General features: G+C 46.2%; 1 protein-coding gene across 2 annotated transcripts in view; it reads right to left on the bottom strand.

The window, feature by feature from the left end:
- The window catches only part of LOC119979557 (ATP-dependent RNA helicase SUPV3L1, mitochondrial-like), an 81,878-nt gene that overhangs the window by 46,505 nt on the left and 7,768 nt on the right, over positions 1–27,605 (bottom strand). The window contains exons 2-5 of one of the 2 annotated variants that reach the window (XM_038821969.1): positions 25,160–25,337; positions 15,242–15,335; positions 14,641–14,860; positions 1,511–1,591 (exon numbers count right to left, since the gene is read on the bottom strand). In XM_038821969.1, coding sequence (XP_038677897.1) covers positions 1,511–1,591; positions 14,641–14,860; positions 15,242–15,335; positions 25,160–25,337 — 573 coding nt within the window. The remainder of the gene's footprint in view (positions 1–1,510; positions 1,592–14,640; positions 14,861–15,241; positions 15,336–25,159; positions 25,338–27,605) is intronic. The other variant, XM_038821968.1, reaches the window with a different exon arrangement.

The following is a 27,605-nucleotide window of genomic DNA, read 5'->3' on the forward strand; positions in this document are numbered from 1 at the left end:
GCCAGAGTATTTGTGGAAGTGGCCCTAGAAATACTAGATCCATTGGTGGTCATTTTCCAAAATTCTTTGGACTCTAGAATGGTTCCTAGATTGGAGGGTAGCTAATATAACCCCGTGAGAGAAAACAGGGAACTGTAGACCAGTGAGCCTAACGTCGGTAGTAGGGAAGTTGTATTATCAAGGATTTCATTGCACAGCATTTAGTAAGCAGTGACTTTAGACAAAGTCAGCATGGATTGACGAAAGGAAAAACATGCTTGACAAATCTACTAGAATTTTTTGAAGATGTAACTAGTAGAGTTGACTAGGGGGAACCAGCGGAAGTGGTTTATTTAGATTTTCAGAAGGCCTTTGACAAGGTGTCACATAGCAGATTACTAAAGTTAAAGTGCATGGGATTACAGTAGTCTCTTGAGATGGATAGAAGCTGGTTAGCAGACAGGAAACAAAACAAGTTGGATTAAATAGGTCTTTGTCCGATTGGCATTCAGTGCCTAGTGGGGTACTACAGGGATATGTGCTCAGACCCCAACTCTTCACATTATATATTAATGATTTGAACAAGGGAACTAAATGTATTATCTCCAAATTTGCAGATGATACAAAGTTGGATGGGAGGGTGAGCTGTGAGGAGTATGCAGAGATGCTTCAGTGGGATTTGGACAGGCTGAGTGAGTGGGTGTGTGCATGGCAGATGCAGCATAATGTGGATAAATGTGAGGTAATCTGCAAAAATAAGAAGGCAGATTAACATTTGAATGGGTGCAAATTGAGAGGTGGATACTCAGCGTGATCTTGGTGTCCTCGTGCATCAATCGCTGAAAGTAAGCGCGCAGGCACAGCAGGCAGTAAAGGAGGCAAATGGTATGTTGGCCTTCATCGCGACAGGATTTGAGTATAGGAATAGGGATAGGAATGTTTTGCTGCAATTGTATAGGGCATTGGTGAGGCCATACCTGGAGTATTGTGTGCAGATTGGTGTCCTTATCTGAGGAAGGATGTTCTTGCTATGGAAGCAGTGCAGCAAAGGTTTACCAGGCTGATTCCTGGGATGGCGGGACTGTCATGTGAGGAGAGACTAAGATGGTTAAGATTGTATTCATTGGAGCTTAGAAGAGTGAGGTGGGATCTCATAGAATCTTACAAAATTCTAACAGAATTAGATGGGTAGATTCAGAAAGAATGTTCCCGATGGTGGGAGAGTCCAGAACTAGGGGTCATAGTTTGAGGGTAAAGACTGAGTCGATGAGAAATTTCTTCACCCAGAGAGTGGTAAATCTGTGGAATTCGCTACCACAGAAAGTAGTTGAGGCCACAGCGTTGTGTAATTTCAAGAAGGAATTAGATATAGCTCTTGGGGCGGAAGGGTTCAAAGGTTATGGGGAGAAGGCGGGATCAAGGTACTGTACTTGACAATCAGTCATGTTCATAATGAATTGCGGAGTGGGCTCGAAAGGCCGAATGGCCTCCCTCCTGCTTCTATTTTCTATGTATGTTTCTATGTACTTACAATCAGGTTCGACAAGGTGGCATCGGGCAGCTGGTAAGCAAACATCTCAACCTGGTCCGCTGTGGGATGCAAACCTGCTGTCTTAAAAATTTCACAAAGGTTAACAAATTAATACTTCTGTCAACTTTCCCCCATTTTACCCACTATCAATACTTGTACCTTCTCAAAGGAGGTGCTATGAGCCTGTTTGTTAGGGACCAGGCATCCCTCCCCCAGACACACAATTCATGGGTCGTTCGCTCTGATGAACAGAGACTGCAAGTAGTCAATGCCCAACCCAAACCTGCCCTCACAAAACCCACTTTGAGACTGGCCTGTGGAACTGGAATTAAATACGAACGAGAAATGGTAAACAGCAACATATGTAAAAATTAGGCAGCACGGTAGCACAAGTGGATAGCACGATGGCTTCATAGAGCCAGGGTCCCAGGTTCAATTCCCCGCTGGGTCACTGTCTGTGCGAAGTCTGCACGTTCTCCCTGTCTGCTTGGGTTTCCTCCGGGTGCTCCGGTTTCCTCCCACAGTCCAAAGACGTGCAGGTAGATGGATTAGCCATAAATTGCCCTTAGTGACCAAAAAGGTGAGATGGGGTATTGGGTTACAGGGATAGGGTGGAAGTGAGGGCTTAAGTGGGTCGGTGCAGACTCGATGGGCCGAATGGCCTCCTCCTGCACTGTATGTTTGATGTAATGTAATTCTTTAAATAAGAACATAAGAACTAGGAGCAGGAGTAGGCCATCTGGCATCTGTACAATTCTACTTTTCTCATTCTATAAAGCTGCAATGCTTTTAAACTTTGCAATTTATGAACCTATTTAGTTCCAAATGTGAGATACCACTATTGCAGGGGTGGGCAAACTACGGCCCACGGGCCGCATGCGGCCCGACAAAGGTTTTTATGCGGCCCGCCAATGAGGTGCCCGGAATCATAACCGGCATTTTTGAAAAGCCGCCGGAGTAAATGCGCTTATTCAATAAGCGCATTTACTTCAGCGGCTTTTCCCCGGTGGCTTTTCAAAAATGCCGGTTATGATTCCGGGCACCTCATTGGCAGGCTGCATAAAAACGCGCGTAGTGGGGTGGATGAGTGGGGCTGTATCATTGGTCGGTTTAGTTGGGTGTGCGACCATTAGGAGTCCAGGTTACAAATAATAAGCCTTATTATTGTTTGTAACCTGGACTCCTATTGGTCGCACACCCAACTAAACCGACCAATAAGGCAGCCCCACTCATCCACCCCACTACGCACGTTTTTATCGTTGACTCGGCTAGGCTGTGCTTCTGTCAATGTTAAGGATCAGCACAAGCAACTTGACACCTGATTTCAACAAACTGGTAAATGACTGCAGTCAGATGCATCATTCTCATTGACATTGTCTGAGTTACTGAGTTATTGACATACTGAGTTACTTTGTTTTTCAAATAAATGTGCTTTTTTTTCTTTAAAGACCTTTTATTTTGGCTATTTAAAATATTAATTATTTTACTTAATATACTATGCGGCCCTTTAAAATTGTGAATTTCTGAATGTGGCCCTTGCACGGAAAAGTTTGCCCACCCCTGCACTATTGGGAACTGAAGAGAATTGTGTGCAGGCTCTCGCTACTAAATATGGAACCATAAAGTCACAGAGTCATGGGGATTTACAGTTCAAAAAGAGCCCATCGTGCTGCACTGGCCATCGAGCCCCTATCTATTTTAATCCCATTTTCTAACACTTGCCCGTAGTCCTGTATGCTCTACTGTTTCAAGTGCTCATCTAAATGCTTCTTAAATGTTGTGAGGGTTCCTGCCTCTATCACCCTTTCAGGCAGTAAACATAGGACTCAAAGTATATTTATTTCAGTGCAAGGACTATGACAGAATAATAGTGAAGAAGCCCTTCGGCCCATCGAGTATGCACTAATACATGAAAAACAATTGACCTGTCTACCTAATCCAATTTACCAGCACTTGGCCCATAGCCTTGAATGTTATGACAAAGAACAATACAGCACAGGAACAGGCCCTTCGGCCCTGCACCCGACGACCATGGTATCTACCTAAATTTAAACGGTATGCACTTTCGGAGTCGATATCATAAGACATAGGAGGAGAATTAGGCCACTCGGCCCATCGAGTCTGCTCCGCCATTCAATCATGGCTGATATTTTCTCACTCCATAACCCCTGATCCCCTTATTGATCAAAATTCTATCTATCTCTGTTTTAAAGACACTCAGTGATTTGGCCTCCACAGCCTTCTGCGGCAAAGAGTTCCACAGATTCACCACCCTCTGGCTGAAGAAATTCCTCCTCAACTCTGTATTAAAGTATCGTCCCTTTAGTCTGAGATGGTGTCCTCTGGTTCTAGTTTTTCCTACAAGTGGAAACATTCTCTCCACGTCCACTCTATCCAGGCCACGCAGTATCCTGTAAATTTCAATAAAACCCACCTCATCCTTCTAAACTCCAACGAGTACAGACCTCAACCATTCCTCATACGGCAAGTTCCTCATTCCAGGGATCATTCTTGTGAACCTCCTCTGGACCCTTTCCAAGACCAACACATCTTTCCTTCGATACAGGGCCCAAAACCACTCACAATACTCCAAACGGGGTCTGGGCAGAGCCTTATACAGCCTCAGAAGGACTCTAGCTCTCTTGACATGAATGCAAACATTTCATTTGCCTTCTGAACTGCTGACTGAACCTGCACATTAACCTTAAGAGAATCGTGAACAAGGACTTCCAAGGCACTTTGTGCTTCTGATTGCGAAAGCATTTCCCCATTTAGAAAATAATCTATGCCTAAATTCCTCCTTCCAAAGTGCATGACTTCACACTTATCCACACTGTATTTCATTTGCCAGTTCACTGCCCACTCTCCTAATTTGTCCAAAACCTTGCTTCCTCAATACTACCTGCCCCTCTTTGTATCATCTGCAAACTTAGCAGTTCCTTCTTCCAGATCATTAATGTATATTGTGAAAAGTTGTGGTTCCAGCACAGACGCCTGAGGCACACCACTAGTCACCGGCTGCCATCTTGAAGACGACCCCTTTATCTCCACTCTCTGCATTCTGCCAGTGAGCCAATCCTCTATTCATGCCAGGATCTTACCCTGAACACCATGGGCTCTTAACTTATTTAACAGTCTTCTATGTGGCACCTTGTCAAAGGCCTTCTGGAAATCTAAATAAATCATGTCCACTGGTTCTCCTTTGTCTAACTTCCTGGTTACTTCCTCAAAGAACTCTAACAGATTTGTCAGGGATGATCTCCCCTCGACTCAGCCGTGCTGGCTCAGTCCTATTTTATCATGCACTTCCAAGTACTCCGCAATCTCATCTTTAACAATGGACTCTAAAATCTTACCAATGACCAAAGTCAGCATAACCAGCCGGTAATTTCCCCGTCTTCTACCTCCCTCCTTTCTTAAACAGCGGTGTTACATTAACCACTTTCCAGTCTTCTGGGACCCTTCCTGTCTCCAGTAAATCCTGAAAGATCATCACCAATGCCTCCACAGTCTCCTCAGCTATCTCTTTTAGAACTCTGGGGTATAGTCCATCCGGTCCAGGTGATTTATCCACCTTCAGACCTTTCAGTTTCCCAGAACCTTCTCCTTAGTAATGGTCACTGCACTCACCTCTGCCCCCTGGTTCTCCTGGAGCTCTGGCTTCCTACTGGTGTCTTCCACCGTGAAGACTGACACAAAGTAACTATTCAGTTCGTCTGCTATTTCTTTGTTTCCTAAGGGCAGCACGGTAGCATTGTGGATAGCACAATTGCTTCACAGCTCCAGGGTCCCAAGTTCGATTTCGACTTGGGTCACTGTCTGTGTGGAGTCTGCACATCCTCCCCGTGTGTGCGTGGGTTTCCTCCGGGTGCTCCGGTTTCCTCCCACAGTCCAAAGATGTGTAGGTTGGGTGGATTGGCCATGAAAAATTGCCCTTAGTGTCCAAAGTTCTATGATTAACCTAGGACAAAAGTTCAGCACAACATCGTGGGCCGAAGGGCCTGTTCTGTGCTGTATTTCTCTTTGTATTATTACTTTTCCAGCCACATTTTCCAATGGTCCAATGTCTATTTTTGTCTCTCTCTTACCTTTTATATATTGTAAAAAAACTCTTTCATAGAATTTACAGTGCAGAAGGAAGCCATTCGGCCCATCGAGTCTGCACTGGCTCTTGGAACAAGCACTCTATCCCAGGTCAACACCTCCACCCTATCCCCATAACCCAGTAACCCCACCCAGCACTAAGGGCAATTTTGGACACGAAGGACAATTTAACATAGCCAATCCACCTAACCTGCACATCTTTGGACTGTGGGAGGAAACCGGAGCACCCGGAGGAAACCCATGCACACGGGGAGGATGTGCAGGCTCCGCACAGTCAGTGACCCAAGTCGAAATCGAACCTGGGACCCTGGAGCTGTGAAGCAATTGTGCTATCCACAATGCTACCGTGCTGCCTCCTATCTTCCTTTATATTACTAGCTAGCTTGCACTCATACTTCATCTTCTCCCCCTTTTTGCTTTTTTAGTTGTCTTCTGCTCGCTTTTAAAGGCTTCCCAATCCTCTGGCTTCCCACTAATCCTTGCCACTTTATATGCTTTTTCTTTAGCTTTGATGCTGTCCTCGACTTCCTTCGTCAACCACGGATGCCTTGTCCTCCCCTTAGCATGTTTCCTCCTCCTTGGGATGAATTTCTGTTGCCGGCGAGGCCTCGTTAAGTGGACTAATTAACGGTGAATTGCATTGCCAGCCTCGAGGCTGAGCGCCGGGTAACTCATGGCAATTCCCGCTTGCTACCACACTTAGAAATGTTTTAGTTGAACCGCGCCCTATGTCGTATATATAAATGACCAACAATAGGGGGCCCAGCACAGATCCCTGTGCCAGGCCTCTGGCGTCCAGTCACTAAAGCAGCTGTCTGTCATCACCTTCTATCTCCTACAGCAAAGCCAATTTTGAATCCACCGTATCAAGTTCCCCTGTATCCCATGTGCATTTGCCTTCTTTATAAGTCTCCCACGTGGGACCTTGTCAAAGGCTTTGCTGAAGTCCATGTAAACTGCATTAACTGCACTACCCTAATCGACACACACCTGATCACATGCTCCAAAAATGTAATCACATTTGTTAGGTATGACCTTCCACTGACAAAGCCATGCTGACTATCCCTGATCAAATCTCGCCTCTCCAAGTGGAGATAGATTCTCTTCTTCAGAATTTTCTCCAATAGTTTTCCTCCCACTGACATGAGACTCACTGGTCTGTAGTTCCCTGGCTTATCGCTATAATATTTTTAAAATAGTGGGACCACATTAGCTGAACAAGGCAGATGAACTGAGGGCACAATTAAAACATGGGGGTATGATTTAATTGGTGTCACTGAGTCATGGTTGAGAGAGGGGCAGGATTGGCAGCTCAACATCCCAGGATACAGGACCGTCAGGCGAGATGGGGAAAGAGGTAAAAGGGTGTCGCAATTTTCAGCAGGGCATCAATTGCAGTAGTAAGGAGGGATGACATCTTAGAAGGCTCGTCAACCATATGGATAGAACTTAAAAACCAAAAAGAAGCAATCACATTGCTGGGAGTGTTCTGTCGGCCCCCTAACAGTCCGAGAGAAACATAAGAGCAGATATGTAGGCAAATTTCAGAGAAATGTAAAAGTAATAGGATAGTTATAATTGGAAATTTAAACTTCCCATCATTAACTGGAGTAGCCATAGAGCAAAAGGTTACGAGGGAACTGAATTCTTAAAATGCATCCAGGAGACTTTTTTAAGCCAGCATGTCGAAGGTCCTACAAGAGAAGGGGTGGTCTTGGACTTAATTTTAGGTAACATAGCATACTGCTGCCTCACAGCTCTAGAGTTCAATTCTGGCCTTGGGTGACTGTCTGTGTGGAGTTTTTACTTTCTCCCTGTGTCTGCATGGGTTTCCTCCAGGTGCTCCGGTTTCTTCCCACAGTCCAAAGATGTGCAGGTTAAGTGGATTGGCTATACTAAATTGCCCTTAGTGTCCATAAGGTTGGGTAGGGTTACTGGGTTACAGGGAGAGGGTGGAGATGTGGGCTTAAGTAGGGTGCTCTTTTCAAGGGCCGGTGCAAACTCGATGGACCGAATGGCCTCTTTCAGCACTGTAAATTCTCGGATCATTATGAAAGCCGGACAAGTGGTTGAAGTATCAGTGAGGGGGCATTTTCCACAGTGATCATAACTTTGTTAGATTCAAGATTGACACGGAAAAAGATAAAATGGGCCTGAGATCAATGTTCTAAACGGGGGGAGGGGGGAAAGGCTGACTAGACTGAGAGTGGACACCTTTAGGTAAATCTGCGACAGAACAGTGGGACGCATTCAAGAAGGAAAGGGCAAACATATTCCAATCAACAAAAAGGTGGGACCAACAAATCCAGTGAACCCTGGATATCGAGGGATATACAGCAATGGATAAGGGAAAAAGGGCTTATGGCAGATATGGAGGGATCAAAACAGCAGAAGCCCGAGAGACATATAGAAGGGAACTTAAAAAGGATATCAGGAGAGCAAAAAGGGACAGAAAAAATAAAGGAAAATCCCAAGTCGGTTTATAAATACAGTAAGGGTAAAAGGATATCTAGGGAAAGAGTAGGGCCCATTGTGGACCGCAGTAGCAATTTGTGCTTGGACCGGAGGACGTAGGTAGGGTTCTAAATCAATACTTTGCGTCGGAGTTCACTCGTGAGAGGGTTGGTGTAGGTGTAAAGATCACGGAGAAGAATGGAGGTAAAATTAAAGAGATTAAAGTAGACAGACAGGAGTTACTGAGTGGTCGGACACGCATAAAAATAGATCAATCTCCAGCGCCAGATGAAATGTATGCCAACCTGTTGAGTGAGGCAAGGGAAGAAATAGCAGGGGCACTAGTAATAATTTTCAATTCCTCTCTGGCCACAGGGGAGTGCCGGAAGACTGGAGGTGGCCAACATGGTCCTATTATTCAAGAATGGAGGAAGGGACCAGGAAACTACAGGCTTTGAAACTACATGAAACTACAGGAAACTACATGGATTTGACGTAGTCTACTTGGACTTCCGCAAGATTTTTGATAAGGTCTGGATGGGAGATTCCAAGAGCCCATAGGATCCAAGCAAATTTGGCAAATTGGTTGAGTGGTCGGAAGCAGAGGGTGACGGTCGAGAGTTTTTTTTCTGACTGGAAGCATGTGTCCAGTTGGGCCCCCGAAGGAATCAGTGTTGGGGCCCTTGTTATTTGTGGTTTATATAAACAATTTAGACATGAGTGTCGGAGTCAGTCAGTTTGCAAATTATACGAAAATTAGGAGGTTACGGAGGGAAATAGACGGGCTGGTCAGATGGGCTGATCAGTGGCAAATGAATTCAATCTGGATATGTGTGATGTACTTGTGCAACACAAACAAGGAATGTGAATACATGATAAACAGCAGGACCCTGGGAAGCACCGAGGGTCAGAGGGATCTTGGTGTGCATGTGCACCGATTCCTTAAGGTAGCAGAGCAATGGTTAAGAAGGTATATACTTGCTTTTATTGGCAGAGGCATAGAGTTTAAGAACAGAGAGGTTATGCTGGAACTGGATAAAACATTGGTTAGGCTGCAGCTAGAATATTGAGTGCAGTTCTGGAATCCACATTATAGGGGGGATGTGATAGTACTGCAGAGGACATTTACCAGGATGTTGCCTGGGCAGGAGAATTTTAGCTCTAACAAGAGATTGGCTAGACTTGGGTTGTATTCCTTGGAGCAGAGGAGATTGATGGAGGACATGAATGAGATGTATACAATTATATGGGGCATAGAGTAGACAGGAAGAAACTTATCCCCTTGGTGGAGGGAGGAAATGACCAGAGAGTGTAGGTTCAAGGTAAGGGGCAAAGGACAAAGAATATAGCAGAGGAACAGGCCCTTCGACCCCCAAACTTGTACCGGTCATCATACTAATCTTGGCCAAGGCCCTCAGCACTTCCTGGTGCCGTATCCCACTATACCCATCCGATCCATGTATTTGTCAAAATGCCTTTTGAATGCCATTAATGTATCTGCTTCCACAACCTCCCCTGGCAATGCTCACCGGGCACTCACCACCCTCTGTGTAAAAATACCTGCCTCGCACGTCTCTTCTAAAATTTGCCTCACGGACCTTAAACCTATGCCCCATGGTGACTGACCCCACCCTGGGAAAGAGTGCCTGCCTATCCACTCTATCCATGCCCCTCATAACCTTGCAGACCTCCACCAGGCCACCCCTCAGCCTCTGTCTTTCTAATGAATGCAGTCCAAGTGTATTCAGCCTCTCCGCAAAACCACCGGCCCTCCTCTCGCTGTTTCAAACTGCAAAACTCAAAGCTCTCCTCTTGCTGTTTTAAAATGTGAAACAAAAAATATCATAGAATTTTCAGTGCAGAAGGAGGCCAGTTAGCCCATCGAGTCTGCACCGGCCCAATCCACACCTCCACCATATCCCATAACCCAGTAACCCAACCTCACCTTTTTGGACACCAAGGGCAATTTAGCGTGGCCAATCTACCTAACCTGCACGTCTTTGTGGACTGTGGGAGCAAACCAGAGCACTCTGAGGAAATCCATGCACACTCCGCACAGACAGTGACCCAAGCCGGGAATCGAACCTGGGACCCTGGAGCGGTGAAACAACTGTGCTAACCACTGTGTTACCATGCCGCCCTCTCATCTCACCATATCAAACTGTGGAAATACCCGGCTCTTCTCACTGTTTTTAAACACTGAAACGCCCGGCTCTCCTCTCGCTGTTTTGAACACAAACTCCCGGCTCTCCTCTCGCTGTTTTAAACACAAACTCCCGGCTCTCCTCTCGCTGTTTTAAACACTGAAACTCCCGGCTCTCCTCTCGCTGTTTTAAACACTGAAACTCCCGGCTCTCCTCTCGCTGTTTTAAACACTGAAACGCCCGGCTCTCCTCTCGCTGTTTTAAACACTGAAACTCCCGGCTCTCCTCTCGCTGTTTTAAACACTGAAACTCCCGGCTCTCCTCTCGCTGTTTTAAACACTGAAACTCCCGGCTCTCCTCTCGCTGTTTAAACACTGAAACTCCCGGCTCTCCTCTCGCTGTTTTAAACACTGAAACTCCTGGCTCTCCTCTCGCTGTTTTAAACACTGAAACTCCCGGCTCTCCTCTCGCTGTTTTAAACACTGAAACTCCTGGCTCTCCTCTCACTGTTTTAAACACTAAAACTCCCGGCTCTCCTCTCGCTGTTTTAAACACTGAAACTCCCGGCTCTCCTCTCGCTGTTTTAAAGACTGAAACTCCTGGCTCTCCACTCACTGTTTTAAACTGTGAAACTCCCGGCTCTCCTCTCACTGCTTTAAACAAAAACTCCCAGCTTGCCTCTCGCTATTTCAAACAGTGTAACTCCCAGCTTTCCTCTGTAGCCATCTCAGATGGCCACCTGCAAAGGACCATGGGAATTATGGCCAACCCAGAAATGAGACCGACTCAGAGCTTGTGTATGTATTTGCAACCCAGATAGCAAGACACGATCGAAAGCCCCGCTCGTTTGCATTCTAATGGCCCATTTCCCCAGAACAAAAGAACTATGCTCAAATAACCGATAGATACAGATTAAGCAGTCCACTCCCTTTACTCAGGGAGCCCAAACAGTCAAGGTCAATGACCGCCAAGGACACGCTCAGCCATCAAGACAACCGCCCCTTTATTGGCCAAAATCGACAGCAGTGATCGAAGCCTGTCGAATTACTGGGTCCAAGTTAAGGACCACCCAAAGAGCGCAAAATCCCAGAGGGATAAGAGACGCAGCCATGTGCTCAGTCTCTCTTGGATCCGGCCTATGCCAACCCAATTGCAGCATAACGACCAGACAGACAAGTTCAAGACCAACAATCGCTACCAGACGGATGAGCCCAGCAGAGACAGAGCCACTTCTTCCACCCAACCCAGCAAGATCCGGACAAAGACCTTGTCCATCTGCACAGAGCCGGTTGCACTGAGGTTAAGTATAGGTTATTGTAGTTGTTAGGTGTAGTTTAACTTGTAATGCTTTGTGTTGCATATCGAAGTAATCCTTGTGTGTAAATAAACCATCTTAGAACTTGGACTAACTGGTTGTGCGGTCCTGGTAAAGCCTAGTGGTGGTATCATTTTGATACCTGGCGACTCTAAAGAACATCATTATTAAAAAGAGCAACACCTCTCACTGCTTTAAACTCTGGAACTCCCAGCTCTCTGCTCACTGTTGAAACTGTGAAACTTCCGGCTCTCCTCTCTCTGTTTTAAACACCGAAACTCCCGTCGCCTCTCACTGTTTTAAACACTGAAACTCCTGGCACTCCTCTCTCTGTTTTAAACACTGAAGCTCCCGGCTCTCTTCTCACTGTTTGAAACACTGAAACTCCCGGCTCTCCTCTCACTGATTTAAACTGTGGAACTCCCGGCTGTCCTCTCGCTGTTTTGAACTGTGGAACTCCCAGCTTTCCTCTTACTGCTGTAAACAATGAAGCTCCTGGCTTTCCTCCCCCGATTGAAACTCATGGCTCTCCTCTCGTTGTTTTAAACCGACTTAAACTGCTCCTCGGTCCCAAAGTCCATTCGTATAAAGCCCTGTCTCCAGCCCCAGTTATAAGACTGACCAGAGCACAGGTCCCACCCTGGTTTAAGTGGTGCCCATCCCGACATATCTCTCCCTCTTCCCTGAGTACTGATGCCACTCTCAACTGGATCAAAGCCCTTTTGTCCCTCACCACTCTTAGAGCCACATGTTTAATTCTCTAATCTACTTGTCTTTATGTCAATGTGCACGTGGCTTAGATAACAATCCAGCGATGATGGTCTTTAATGTTCTGTGTTTTAATTTGCACCCTAACTCCTCAAAATCTCTTGACAGAATATCATTCCTTAACATAAGAACATAAGAACTAGGAGCAGGAGTAGGCCATCTAGCCCCTCGAGCCTGCTCCACCATTCAATGAGATCATGGCTGATCTTTTGTGGACTCAGCTCCACTTTCCGGCCCGAAGACCATAGCCCCTAATTCCTTTATTCCTTGTTCTACCTTTGCCATTCATTCCCAAGTGGAGTACGTCTTCCACTCCAAGTGCCTCCCCAGCCCAAAGAAGATTATAAATGGTCCTGGCACCAGGCAGGCAACGCAGCCTTCGGAGGTCCGTCAGGGCTGCCGGGAACAGTATCTATCCCATTCTTTCATTCCCTTTTGCACCCCGACTTGAATGGGATTCTACATCATGGGGTGGCATGGCAGCACAGTGGTTAGCAGTGTTGCTTCACAACGCCAGGGTCCCAGGTTCGATTCCCGGCTTGGGTCACTGTCTGTGCGGAATCTGCACGTTCTCCCTGTGCCTGCGTAGGTTTCCTCCATGTGCTCCAGTTTCCTCTCACATCTCCTGAAAGACGTTCTGTTAGGTAATTTTGACATTCTGAATTTTCCCTTTGTGTACCCGAACAGGCGCCAGGATGTGGTGACTAGCTTTTCACAGTAACTTCATTGTAGTGCTAATGTAAGCCTACTTGTGACAATAAGGATTATTATCCACCTTGCAGTCCTTCTCCTGATCCAGACAGGTATCAAGCACTTCATGCCTCTTGGCCAAAGTCAGAGGGTGAGGCTCCTCCATTACTACATGTCGATTCTCCTTATCTGCCTTATTTGGGGAGGCGGTGGCGTAGTCACTGAACTAGTAAACCAGAGACCAAGAGTAATGCTCTGGGGACCCAGGATCAACTCCTGCCATGGCAGATGGTGAAATTTGAATTCAATAAAAATCTGGAATTGAAAGTCTAATGATGACCGTGAATCCATTGCCGATTGCCGTAAAAACCCATCTGGTCCACCAATGTCCTTTAGAGAAGGAAATCTGCCGACATGTGACTCTAGACCCACAGCAATGTGCTTGATTCTTAACTGCCCCCTCAAGAGCAATTCGGGATGGGCAATAAATCACAGCCTGTGATGCCCAGGAATGAATAAAACAAACATCACAGCCCAACCCAGGGAGTCTGACTGCCTTCCACAAGTGTCCAGATAACTCTTCCCTCCCTGATATCCCACAATCTTTGCAACTCTTGATTCCAGCTCAAAAAACTCGACCCCAATTTTCTCAAGCTGCAAACACTTACTGGGATGGCAGTACATACCACATAATAGACATGGCGCAACACCATTTCTACCATACCAGTCTCATTTTTCTTTTGTTAATTTGAGTTACTAATTCATACAGTTGAAGTAATAGAAAGTTACACTTTCCTAGCATGGAGACAAAGGAAGTCTTAAGTGCTGCTGACGGATGAAATGAAGGTTGAAAAATAATCATCTTTTTCTCCTCAGCACTGAATTCCCACGTGGACCAACTTTGCACTCTGTTTATATCACACTCAGGTGTCACCTCACTCCGATCATCACTTTATATGATGACGGTCAGGGTTCTAAGCTCTGAAATGTTGGTTTTCTTTTTATTTGTTCTTGATTTGTGCACCAAACTGACCAGGTAATACTTAATGCCCAACTTTAATTGCCTCAAGGGTACATAATGTAGGACTAGATTTTTCTGACAATCTGGTAGGTTAGTAAATTCAATTTCTCAATTTGCCACAATGGGATTGGAACTCATTTTTTTTTTTAAATTTAGAATACCCAATTCATTTTTTCCAATTAAGGGGCAATTTAGAGGCCAATCCACCTACTCTGCACATTTTTGGGTTGTGCGGGCAAAACCCATGCAAACAGGGAGAGAAATTGCAAACTCCACGCAGACAGTGACCCAGAGCTGTGATCGAACCTGGGACCTCAGGGCCATGAGGCAGCAGTGCTAATCACTGCACAATCATGATGCCCGGGATTTGAACACATTTTAACCCAAAGTTATTAATCCAGTTCCTTAATCACTAGTTCCAATGTGTCTTACAAACTTTGCCTCCTCCCTCATGCCAGTACTAATATCACTGCATCACTCCTCTCAAAACACTTCTGGAACCCCTTGTTTTTCCCTTCCTCCTGCAATCGAAAGACATTTGTAAGGCTGAATGACACCTGCCTACTGGCTCGTCTCTATATTCACTGTGGTGTCCTGCCTTGGCCCTTCGCCCTGCTTTCTAAGTAATGATCACCTCGATGGGTTCGACGGTTCTGCTCAGGATCTCTTGGAGCACTGGAAGGTCATCGCGATGCATTGCAGTAACTTCTCCTTCCTTAAAGGCTGAGCTGAACCTGCCAGCTCTCCCGGCAATCTGCAGAGCCTGCGAAGTGGTTATCCTGTCCATCTCCTTCTCTCCCTTCTCATTTACACTGGGTTTCACCAGAGAATTGAAAATGATGCGTTTTATGCTCCTGAACAATAGAGAGATTATTGTGCAAACAGATTATTTAATGGAAAAGTAAGGCTTGAGTTACAATCATCTCCTCCCTGCCCAGTGATCCAGAGGGAGGCAGCTTCATAATACAGGGCACCCGATGATAGGGATGAAAATAAAACACAAATTAATAGGTTTCTGTTTCTTAATGGGCTGTGCATGTGCCGATCTCAGCTGCTGGACTCAGTTCAACTGCCTACAGCGGCTCACTCACAAAGGATGATCCAATAAAGTGCGATTCTATCAGGTATTTATCTTAAGAAGAGATGACAACCAGGAAAATACTCTGTGAACTGTACCTCCGCATGAGTTACTGGGCAGAGGGGAAAGAACAGCAATAAGGTATGTGTATACTCACAGATTCAAACCCATCCCAATGGCATCAGTGGCGACCATGATCTTACAGGAATCCTCAGGATCATTGAATTTCTTTGCTTGAGCCAGCTTTGTTCCTAAGGTAAAGGACACAGACACCTTCAGTAAATCGGACCATGTCAATGGGTATATTCAGTGTAACTACCCAAGCACTTATCTCACTTAGAGGGTCATGTTTAGATTCTGACGATTCGAGCTTTGTATCAGTATTCCACCAGAATCCAGAACCAATGGGGATCTGAAAAACAATGTTCCAGCAGAATCCAGCAGCAGTGGGATCAGAGAAACAATGTTCCAGCAGAATCAAGCAGCAGTGGGGATCAGAGAAACAACGGGTGGGATTCTCCGACCTCCCGCCAGGTCGGAGAATCGCCGGGGGCCGGCGTCTCCGCCACCAGAGATTCGGCGGGAATCGCGCCGCACCGGTTGGCTGCCCCCCCCCCCCCCCCCCCCCGGCGATTCTCAGGCCCGCGATGGGCTGAAGTCCCGCCGCTGTCAAGCCTTTTCCGCTGGCATGGGTCAAACCACCTACCTTACCGGTGGGGGCAGGTGGCGTGGGCGGGCTCATGGGTCCTTGGGGGGGGGGGGGGGAGATCTGGCCCCGGGTGGTGCCCCCACGGTGGCCTGGCCCACGATCGGGCCCACCGATCGGCTGGCGGGCCTGTGCCGTGGGGGCACTCTTTTCCTTCCGCCTTCGCCATAGTCTTCACCATGGCGGAGGCGGAAGTGACCCCCTCCCCTGCGCATGTGCCGGTATGACGTCCTGACGCTCCGGCGCATGCGCGGACTTCCGCCGGCCAGCGAAGTCCCTTCGGCCCCGGCTGGCATGGCGCCAAAGGCATTCCACGCCAGCCAATGGAGCGCCAACCACTCCAGCGCGGGCCTAGCCCCTCAATGTTAGGGCTTGGCCTCTAAAGGTGCGGAGACTTCCGCACCTAGGGGCGGCCCGACGCCGGAGTGGTTCACGCCACTCCATCACGCCGGGACCCCCCCGCCCAGCCAGGTAGGGGAGAATCCCGGCCAATGTTTCAGCAGAATCCACAACCAGTGGGTTCAGAGAAACAATGTTCCAGCAGAATCTAGCAGCAGTGGGGATCAGAGAACAATGTCCCAGCAGAATCCAGCCCCAGCTATTTCGATCCTCGCTTCCCTCAGTAACCTGGGATAGTTCCCATCCGGTCCTGGGGACTTGCCCACCTTAATGTCTTTTAGAATACCCAAAACTTCCCCCTTCCGTATGACAACTTGACCTAGAGTATTTAAACATCCGTCCCTAGCCTCAACATCCGTCCTGTCCCTCTCCTTGGTGAATACCGATGCAAAGTACTCATTAAGAATCTCACCCATTTCCTCCGAGTCCACGCATAAATTCCCTCTTTTGTCTTTGAGTGGGCCAATCCTTTCTCTAGTTACCCTCTTGCTCCTTACATACGAATAAAAGGCTTTGGGATTTTCCTTAACCCTGTTAACCAAAGATATTTAATCTTTTAGCCCTGTTTATCGCGCGTTTGAGATTCGTCCTACTATTCCGATATTTCTCCAAAGCTTCATCAGTTTTGAGTTGCCTCGATCTTATGTATGCTTCCTTTTTCATCTTAGCTAGTCTCAAAATTCCACCCGTCATCCATGGTTCCCTAATCTTGCCATTTCTATCCCTCATGTTCACTGGGACATGTCTGTCCTGCATCAACCTTTCCTTAAAAGACTCCCACATTTCAAATGTGGATTTACCCTTAAACAATCCCAATCCACATTCCCTAGCTCCAGCCGAATTTTATTATACTTTGCCTTTCTCCAATTTAGCACTCTTCCTTTCGGGCCACTCTCGTCCTTGTCCATGAGTATTCTAAAATTAACGGAATTGTGATCGCTATTCCCAAAGTAATCACCGACTGAAACATCAACCACCTGGCCGGGATCATTCCCCAATACCAGGTCCAGTATGGCCCCTTCCCGAGTGGGACTATTTACATACTGCTCTAAAAAACTCTCCTGAATGCTCCTTACAAACTCTGCTCCATCTACGTCTCCAACACTACACGAATTCCATTCAATGTTGGGGAAGTTAAAATCTCCCATCACAACCACCCTATTGCTCCTACATTTTTCTATAATCTGTCTGCATATTTGTACCTCTACTTCATGCTCGCTTTTGGGAGGCCTGTAGTAAAGTCCCAACAATGTTACTGCACCCTTCCTATTTCTTAGCCCCACCCATATTGCCAGTGCTCGAATCCTCCATAGTGTCCTCCTTAATCACAGCTGTGATATCATCTCTGACGAGTAATGCAACTCCTCCACCCCTTCTACCTCCCTCTCTATCCCTCCTGAAGCATCTATACCGTGCGATATTCAGTTGCCAGTCCTGCCCTTCCCTCAACCAAGTCTCAGTAATACCAATAACATCATATTCCCAGGTACTAATCCAAGCCCTAAATTCATCTGCCTTACCTGCTACACTTCTCGCATTAAAACAGGTGCACCTCAGACCACCTGTCCCTTTGCGTTCATCATCTCTTCCCCTTAGTCACATTGAGTTTATTATCTAGTACCTTACTGGCTTTAGTTCTGCCTCTTTACTGACCTCTAACTTCCTAATCTGGTTCCCACCCCCCTGCCACATTAGTTTAAAACCTCCACAACAGTGTTAGCAAAAGCACCCCCTAGGACATTGGTTCCAGTCCTGCCCAGGTGTAGACCATCGGTTTGTAATGGTCCCACCGCCCCCAGAACCGGTTCCAATGTCCCAAAAATCTGAACCCCTCCCTCCTGCACCATCTCTCAAGCCACGTATTCATTCTGACTATTCTTGAATTTCTACTCTGACTGTCCCATGGCACTGGTAGCAATCCTGAGATTACTACCTTTGAGGTCCTACTTTTTAAACTTATCTCCTAACTCCCTAAATTCTGATTGTAGGACCTCATCCCGTTTTCTACCTATATCGTTGGTGCCTATATGCAGCACGACAACTGGCTGTTCACCCTCCCCCTTCAGTATGTCCTGCAGCCGATCTGAGACATCCCTGACCCGTGCACCCGGGAGGCAACATACCATTCGGGAGTCTCGGTTTCGACCACAGAAATGCCTGTCTACTCCCCTTACAATTGAAGGTCGTGCCTAACTAATTTCGTGGAATTTTTTGAGGACATGTCCAGTGCGGTAGATAACGGGGAGCCAATGGATGTGGTATATCTGGATTTCCCGAAAGCCTTTGACAAGGTTCCACACAAAAGGTTGCTGCATAAGATAAAGATGCATGGCATTAAGGGTAAAGTAGTAGCATGGATAGAGGATTGGTTAATTAATAGAAAGCAAAGTGTGGGGATTAATGGGTGTTTCTCTGGTTGGCAATCAGTAGCTAGTGGTGTCTCTCAGGGATCAGTGTTGGGCCCACAATTGATATCGATGATTTGGAGTTGGGGACCAAGGGCAGTGTGTCCAAGTTTGCAGTCGACACTAAGATGAGTGGTAAAGCAAAGAGTGCAGAGGATACTGGAAGTCTGCAGAGGGATTTGGATAGGTTAAGTGAATGGGCTAGGGTCTGGCAGATTGAATACAATGTTGACAAATGTGAGGTTATCCATTTTGGTAGGAATAACAGCAAACGGGATTATTATTTAAATGATAAAATATAAAAACATGCTGCTGTGCAGAGACCTGGGTGTGCTGGTGCATGAGTCGCAAAAAGTTGGTTTACAGGTACAACAGGTGATTAAGAAGGCAAATGGAATTTTGTCCTTCATTGCTAGAGGAATGGAGTTTAAGACTAAGGAGGTTATGCTGCAATTGTATATGGTGTTATTGAGGCCACACCTGGAGTATTGTGTTCAGTTTTGGTCTCCTTACTTGAGAAAGGACGTTCTGGCGCTGGAGGGTGTGCAGAGGAGATTCACTAGGTTAATCCCAGAGCTGAAGGGGTTGGATTACGAGAAGTTGAGTAGACTGGGACTGTACTCGTTGGAATTAGGAGGATATGGGGGGGGGATCTTATAGAAACATATAAAATTATGAAGGGAATAGATAGGATAGATGCGCGCAGGTTGTTTCCACTGGTGGGTGAAGGCAGAACTAGGGGGCATAGCCTCAAAATAAGTGGAAGTAGATTTAGGACTGACTTTAGGAGGAACTTCTTCACCCTCGTGATATGAATCTATGGAATTCCTTGCCCAGTGAAGCAGTAGAGGCTCCTTCATTAAATGTTTTTAAGATAAAGATAGATATTTTTTGAAGAATAAAGGGATTAAGGGTTATGGTGTTCGAGCTGGAAATTGGAGCTGAGTCCACAAAAGATCAGCCATGATCTCATTGAATGGTGGAGCAGGCTTGAGGGGCCAGATGGCCTACTCCTGCTCCTAGTTCTTATGTTCATCTTAGTGTCGTCTGCAAACTTGGACACATTGCCCTTGGTCCCCAACTCCAAATCATCTATGTAAACTGTGAAAAATTGTGGGCCCAACACTGATCCCTGAGGGACACCACCAGCGGAGAAAACCGGAGAAACACCCATTAATCCCCGCTCTTTGCTTTCTCTCAATGAACCAATCCTCTATCCATGCACGACTTTACCCTCAATGCCATGCATCTTTATCTCAGCAGCTACCTTTTGTGTGGCACCTTCTCAAAAGCTTTCTGGAAATCCAGATATACCACATCCATTGGCTCCCCGTTATCTACCGCACTGTCCTCAAAATATTCCACTAAATTAGTTAGGCATAAACCGCACTTTATGAACCCATGCTGTGTCTTCCCAATGGGACAATTTCCATCCAGATGCCTCGCTATTTCTTCCTTGATGATAAGATTCCAGCATCTTCCCTACTACCGAAGTTAAGCTCATTGGTCTATAATTACCCGCTTTCTGCATACCTCCCTTTTTAAACAGTGGTGTCACGTTTGCTAATTTCCAATCTGCTAGGACCACCCCAGAGTCTAGTGAATTTTGGTAAATTATCACCAGTGCATTTGCAATTTCCCTAGCCATCTCTTTTAGCACTCTGGGATGCATTCCATCAGGGCCAGGAGACGTCTGCCTTTAGCCCCATTAGCTTTCCCTTAGTGATAACAATCATCTCAAGGTCCTCACCTGTCATAGCCTCATTTCTATCAGTCACTTATTACTTGTGTCTTCTACTGTGAAGACCGACCCAAAAAACCCGTTCAGTTCCTCAGCCATTTCCTCATCTCCCATTATTAAATCTCCTTTCTCATCCTCTAAAGGACCAATATTTATTTTAGCCATTCAACCTTAATCAAGTGGATTCAACCTTATCCTCCATCGCTTATTATTGCCTGGATGTCATCCTTAAATAACAGAGTGACACCACCTTCCTTACCATCCACTCTGTCCTTCCGAATGGTTTGATACGCTTGGATATTTAACTCCCAGTCGTGACCATCCTTTAACCATATTTAAAGGCCACCAAATCATAGTCATTCAGGATGATTTGCGCCATTTACTCATTTACCTTATTCCGAATACTCCGAGCATTCAGGTAAAGTACACTTATGTTGGCTTTTATACCTCTGTTTTGAATCTTAACACCTCGATCTGTACCCTCTCCTAACTTATTTCTCCTCTTCACTTTTCTTCTAATTGTCCTTGCCTGGTCTGGCCTACATGTGACTCCAGGCCCGCAGCATTGTGGTTGACTGAAATGGCCAATCAGTTCAAGGTCAATAAATGCTGCATTCCATGTTTTTTTTTTTGTTTTTTTTAAATTTTTAGATTAGCCAATTATTTTTTCCAATTAAGGGGCCAATCCACCTACTCTGCACATTTTTGGGTTGTGGGGGCGAAACCCACGCAGACACGGGGAGAACGTGCAAACTCCACACGGACAGTGACCCAGAGCCGGGATCGAACCTGGGACCTCAGCGCCGTGAGGCGGTTGTGCTAACCACTAGGCCACCGTGCTGCCCTCTGCATTCCGTGTTGATATGCAGCAAGAGATGGGTGCTGATGAGGAATGGAGAAGGTGGGTTTAAACGTTGGGTTAAGTCGCTGTATCCTCCTCCCACCACCTTCAGGACATTTCCAAGTTCTTTTATACGTGGCACTGTAGCCGAGACTCCCAAAAAAGGGTGGAGAAAGTGGGAAACTCCTTCCCATATAAAACAGTAGATACTCGCTCGGTGAATAAATCAATCTTCTAATTGACAGTCTGTCAGGCTCTAAGCTCTAGCTGTTCATCGTGGGTAACAACCCGGCACCACCAGCCTCCATGCCATTGTGATTTGAATTGTCTGGCACCCCACCTCTTCTGGGCCCTGGTTGGATGTGTTGGAGTACTGCTCCAGCAGCACTACACCACTGGTTCTACCCTCCCCCTCACGTTCTGAACCCTACACTCCCTCCCCTGATTCCCCACTCCACCAAGCTCTGAGCCTTGCCACTCCTTCCCCACAAACCCTGGGCCCTGCCCTTGCCCTGCCTCCCCTTCAAAACTACTGGCTCAGCCCCACAGTTTACAAGTTGAGAACTGTCTCAACTGCTGCTACACTCCCCTTCCCTCCTCAGTGTGAAATACCAGACATTTGCCACCAGTTTGGGAACCTTGCCTAATGTTCTCCAAGAGAGAGATGGTGAGGGATAGAAATTCAATCTTTAGGTCAAGGATTATGTCTAACGTGTATAAACGTCACTTATTCCCTGTTTTTAGAGAGTAATGAAGATTTGTTAAGCTGAATCTCCATTACAGCAGTAAAAATCTCAAAAGCAGGATCAGTCTTGGTTATAATGAAGCCTCTGTTCAAAGATTGGCCAAAATCTGGAAATCTTGTTGACGTCATGATACTGATTGACTAGATATTGCTATGAATTAACCATTGGTTGGAAATGTTTTGAAACCTCAGTACATCCTGCATTTAAGCAATCTTGAATACTACTGAATTTTTATCCAGTACAGAGTTGTTTGAGGGAACGAAGCATTTTAAATTGTCATGGACTCAAAACACTTACTTGCCAAGTGAAAATGACCGCAGCATTTCAGACTTGAGCAGTGCAACATAAGTAACTAATCATGAAAATGAAAGCACATAGTATTTCAGAAAATATTTATTTCTGTCTATCTATTTTTCAATCATGCTGTCAGTACTGAAAACATTTAACGTGTAACAATCAACAAAACCCAGGTGACATATGTTTTGTTTGCTTTCATAATTCAACTACTTTTGATTCTTTTAAAATAACTAAAATTAGGGTGAAAAAAGTGAAACTTTCCCATTCTGTGGGTTAACCAAATTGGAAGGAACGGTCAATACTGAGGATGACTGAAGAAAATTACTGGAGGACGTTAATAAACTTGCAGAATGGGCAAATCATTAACACATCCTGTTCATCTCAGATAAATGTGAGGAAGTGCAGTTTGATTGGAAGAATAGGTGGAGGACAAGGGTATTTTAGAATACAAACAACTAAAAGGAGTGGCACGGGTTGGTACGGTCATTTTAAAAATACAAACCAAACAACAAATTGTATTTTGTAAGGATCATGCCAAAATCCTTTGTCTGTTCGATGTTTCTTTTTTGAGCTGAACTCCCTCCCCCACCCACTGCAAGCTGCCATTTGAACTACCCAGGAATTGCTCTCGATGCTCCTGTGGCAGAGCCCGTCATGTCTTTTAATGTGTCAGAATTTCAAGTGTCTGAAATTCTGAGGCATCCCCTATTCTCGCTCAGAGTCATAGAGGTTTACAGCATGAAGACCGGCCATACAGCCCAACTTGTCCATGCCGCCAAGTTTTTACCACTAAGCTAGACCCATTTGGCCCATGACCCTCTGTACCCAACTTTCCCATAAAATTGTACCCACTCTACTATTGCCTCTGGCAGCTCATTCCAGACACTCACCAATGTGAAAAACAATTTCCCCTCTGGATCCTTTTGTATCTCTCCCCTCTTAACGTAAAGCTATGCCCTATAGTTTTAGACTCCCCTACCGTTGGAAAAAGATGTTGACTATCTACCTATCTATGCCCCTCATTATTTTATAGACCTCTATAAGATCACCTCGAAGCCTCCTACGCACCAGGGAAAAAAGTCCCAGTCTATCCAGCCTCTCCTTATAACTCAATACTAGTAAATCTTTTCTGCACTCTTTCTAGTTTAATAATATCCTTTCTATACTAGGGTGACCAGAACTGTACACAGTATTCCAAGTGTGGCCGTGCTCATGTCTTATACAACTTCAGCATTACGTCCGAACTCCTTAAATTCAATATTCTGACCAATGAAACCCAAACATGCCAAATGCCTTCTTCACCACCCTGTCCACCTGTGACTCCACTTTGAACTTCGATCTCTTTATTCTGTAACTCTCCCCAACACCCTACCATTAACTGTAGGTCCTGCCCCGATTCGATCTACCAAAATGCATTATCTCACATTTATCTAAATTAAACTCCATCTGCCATTCATCGGCCCAATTGATCAAGATCCCATTGCAATCCTAGATAACCTTCTTCACTGTCCACCATGCCGCCAATCTGCAAACTTGCTTACCGTGCCTCTTAAATTCTCATCCAAATGGTAGAACAAGCCATGGGGGGGGGGGGGGGGGGGGGAGGAGAGAGGATGATGTCAGAGGTAGGTTCTTTACCCAGAGAGTAGTGGGGGCATGGAATGCAGTGCCCGTGGAAGTAGTTGAGTCGGAAACATTGGGGACCTTCAAGCGGCTATTGGATAGGTACATGGATTACGGTAGAATGATGGGGTGTAGATTAATTTGTTCTTAATCTAGGACAAAAGTTCGGTACAACATCGTGGGCCGAAGGGCCTGTTCTGTGCTGTATTTTTCTGTTTTTTCTATACCTCTTCATTCACCTGAGGAAGGAGCAGTGCTCCGAAAGCTAGTGCTTGAAACAAACCTGTTGGACTTTAACCTGGCGTTGTAAGACTTCTTACTGTGCTCACCCCAGTTCAACGCCGGCATCTCCACATCGCATTTTTATATGATTTTTCTAAATCATTAATGTAAATAACAAATAATAGTGGACCCAGCACTGATCCCGGAGGCACACCGCTGGTCACAGGGCTCTAGTTTGAAAAATAACCCTGTACAACCACCCTTTGTCTTCTGTCGTCAAGCCAATTTTGTATCCAGTTGGCTACCTCACCCTGGATTCCGTGAGATTTAACCTTATGCAGCAACCTACCATGCAGGACCTTGTCAAAGGCCTTACTAAAGTTTATGCAGACATCATCGACTGCACTGCCCTCGTCTACCTTCTTGGTTGCCCTGTCAAAAATCTCAATCAAATTTGTGAGACATGGGGGGAGCGATTCTCCGAGCCCCGGCGAGTTTGGCACGGCGCTGGTCGCGGGCCACTGGAATCAATTATGCCGCCGATTCTCCGGCCCGGAAGGCCGAGTTGCCGCGCCGATACGACAGAGTCCCGCCGGCGCCGTTCACCCCTGGTTGCTCCCCCCCCCCCAACCTCCCAGGTGAAGGAGCCCCCCTGCCCCCCCCTCCCCGACCGTTCCCGCAGAGTCCCGCCGGCGCCGTTCACCCCTGGTTGCTGCCGGCGGGAACTCTGAGGGAACGGGGGGGGGGGGGGGGGGGCAGGGGGGCTCCTTCACCTGGGGGGTGGGGGGGCTCCAATGGGGTCTGGCCGGTGATCGGGGCCCACCAATCGGCAGGCCGGCCTCTTTCCTCCCCCCCCCCCCCCCCCTCCCCCCCCCCCCCGGGGCCTATGGGGGCCAGAATCGTACGTAACCGGGCCCGGTTCGCGCCGTCGTGAAACGCGATGGTGTTCACAATGGCGCGAACTTTTGGGCCCAATATCGAAGAATCGCCCCCATAATTTTCTACTCTGAAAGCCATGTTGACTGTCCCTAATCAGTTTTTGCCTCTCTAAATGCATGTAGATTCTAAATCTCAAAATACCTTCCAGCAACTTACCCACCACAGATGTTAGACTCACGGGTCTGTAGTTCCCAGGCTTTTCCCCGTGGTCCTTTTTAAACAAAGGCACAAGATTTGCTACCCTCCAATCTTCAGGCATCTTAACTGCGGCTGTTGACGATTCAAATATCTCTGCCAGGGGACCGCAATTTCCTCCTGAGCCTCCCACAACATCCTGAAATACATTTCATCAGTACCTGGTGATTTATCTCCCTTGATACGCTTTAAGACTTCCAGCACCTCCTTTCCTGTAATATGTACACTACTCAAGACATCACTATTTATTTCCCAATGTTCCCTAATATCCATGTCTTTCTCAACAGTAAATACTGATGAGAAATATTGATTTCAGATCTCACCCATCACTTGAAGAATCCGCACATAGATAACCTTGTAGATCCTTAAGAGGCCCTATTCTCTCCCTCGTTATTCTTTTGCCCTTTATGTATTTGTCGAAGCTCTTTGGATTCTCCTTTGTCTTATCTGCCAAAGCAATCTTGTGTCCCCTTTTTGCCCTCCTGATTTCTCTCTTAACTCTACTCCGACATCCTCTATACTCTTCAAGGGATCCCAGCTGCCTATTCATGTCATATGCCTCTTTCTTCTTTTTGACCAGGTACTCAATATCCTGGGTCATCCAGGGTCTCCTACTTCTACCAGCTTTGCCCTTCACTCTAAAAGAAATGTACTTACCCTGAACCCTGGTTAACCCGCTTTTGAAAGTCTCCCACTTACCAGCCGTCGTTTTGCCTGCTAACAAACTCCCCAATCAACTTTTGAAAGTTCCTGTCCAATACCATCAAAATTAGCCTTACCCCAATTTAGAATTTTAATTTTTGGGCCAGACTTATCATTCTCCATAGCTATCTTAAAACTAATAAAATTATGGTCACTGATCCCAAAGTGATCCCTCACTAACATTTCTGCCATTTGCCCTTGCTTATTCCCCAAGAGGAGGTCTTGTTTTGCCATTCAGAACCTTCCGGAAGAAAGGCAGGTCATGTGAAGAGCTCTATTTTGTCCCGAGTTCTGTGAAGAGATCTAAGTTTGAGGCAGTTTTAAATGAATCAATCAATCCCTCACACCCCCCCCCCCCTCTCTTTCTTTCCGCAGCCTGCAGGGAGTTTGCCGGCTACAAAGGCCACTATGTTGGCAGCAAAGAACCATCTTATACCTCTTGATCCATGTTACTTTTAATCTCCTCCCCCCCCCTCCCACCGCGTGTCTATCCTGTGTATGCCTGGGTGGAGGGTGGGTCGGGGTTTCGGGTATAGTTAGATTAGCAGACCGGTGTTCCATTCTTATCATTATGTATTCATCTTTTTGCTTGTTGTAAATAATACCATTTTTAAAATATTTTACTTATACATCTAGTGCCTGTGACTCATTGGAGCAGTCCAGGGCCAAAATCTTTCAAAGTTTGTAAGAATTATTTGTTAGTTGTTGCAACTCTGGGTCGAGGGTGGGAATTGTGCTTGCCCAGAGTGGCGTAACAATTTGAGCATGGTTTGCTAAACCTATATTGAATGTTGTTTGGCCCGCAATACGTATGCTCGCAGTTCCGATCACCATGTTATGAAAAGGACATGGAGGTGCTGGAGAGGCAGCAGAGAAAATTCACAAAGATGAAACTAGAAATGTGTGGGTTTACATATCAGGAAAGAAATAATAGGATGATTTGAGAACAGCAGTCTGAGGAACATTGAATAGAGAAATAGAATCATCCAGCATAGAATAGGCCTTTCAGCTAATCGTGTCGGCGCCAGTCAAAAATATCCACCTAACCATTCTGATCTAATTTTCCAGCACTTGGCCCATAACCTTGTCTGCCTTGGGATTGTCAGAAGTCTGACAACACCAGGTTAAAGTCCAACAGGTTTATTTCGAATCACTAGCTTTCAGTGTGCAGCCCTTCACCTGAGGAAGGAGCTGCGCTATGAAAGCCGGTGATTCGATCAAACCTGTCGGACTTTTAACCTGGTGTTGTAAGATTTCTTACTGTGCCCACCCCAGTCCAACGTCGGCATCTCTACATCATGCCTTGGGATTGCAAGTGCACATCTAAATACTTCTTAAATATTATGAGGGTCTCTGCTTCCACCACCCCTATAAGCACCAAATGTCTGGGAGATACCTATAATCACAGGAAGATCCCAACTGGTGTTGGATTCTGCTGGAACATTGTTTCTCTGTCAGCCATGATTGAATGGTGGAGCAGACTCGATGGGTCGAGTGGCCTAATTCTGCTCTTATGGTCTTAATATGGAACATTGTTCTCTGATCTTTGCAGCATCCTTGAGCACAGGTGAGGTCCCGGAGGACTGGAGAATTGCTAATGTTGTCCCTTTGTTTAAGAAGGGTAGCAGGGATAATCCAGGGAATTATAGACCTGAGCTTGATGTCAGTGGTAGGCAAACTGTTGGAGAAGATACGGAGGGATAGG

Source organism: Scyliorhinus canicula, chromosome 16 (genome assembly GCF_902713615.1).
Source record: "Scyliorhinus canicula chromosome 16, sScyCan1.1, whole genome shotgun sequence".
Taxonomy (NCBI): Eukaryota; Metazoa; Chordata; class Chondrichthyes; order Carcharhiniformes; family Scyliorhinidae; genus Scyliorhinus; species Scyliorhinus canicula.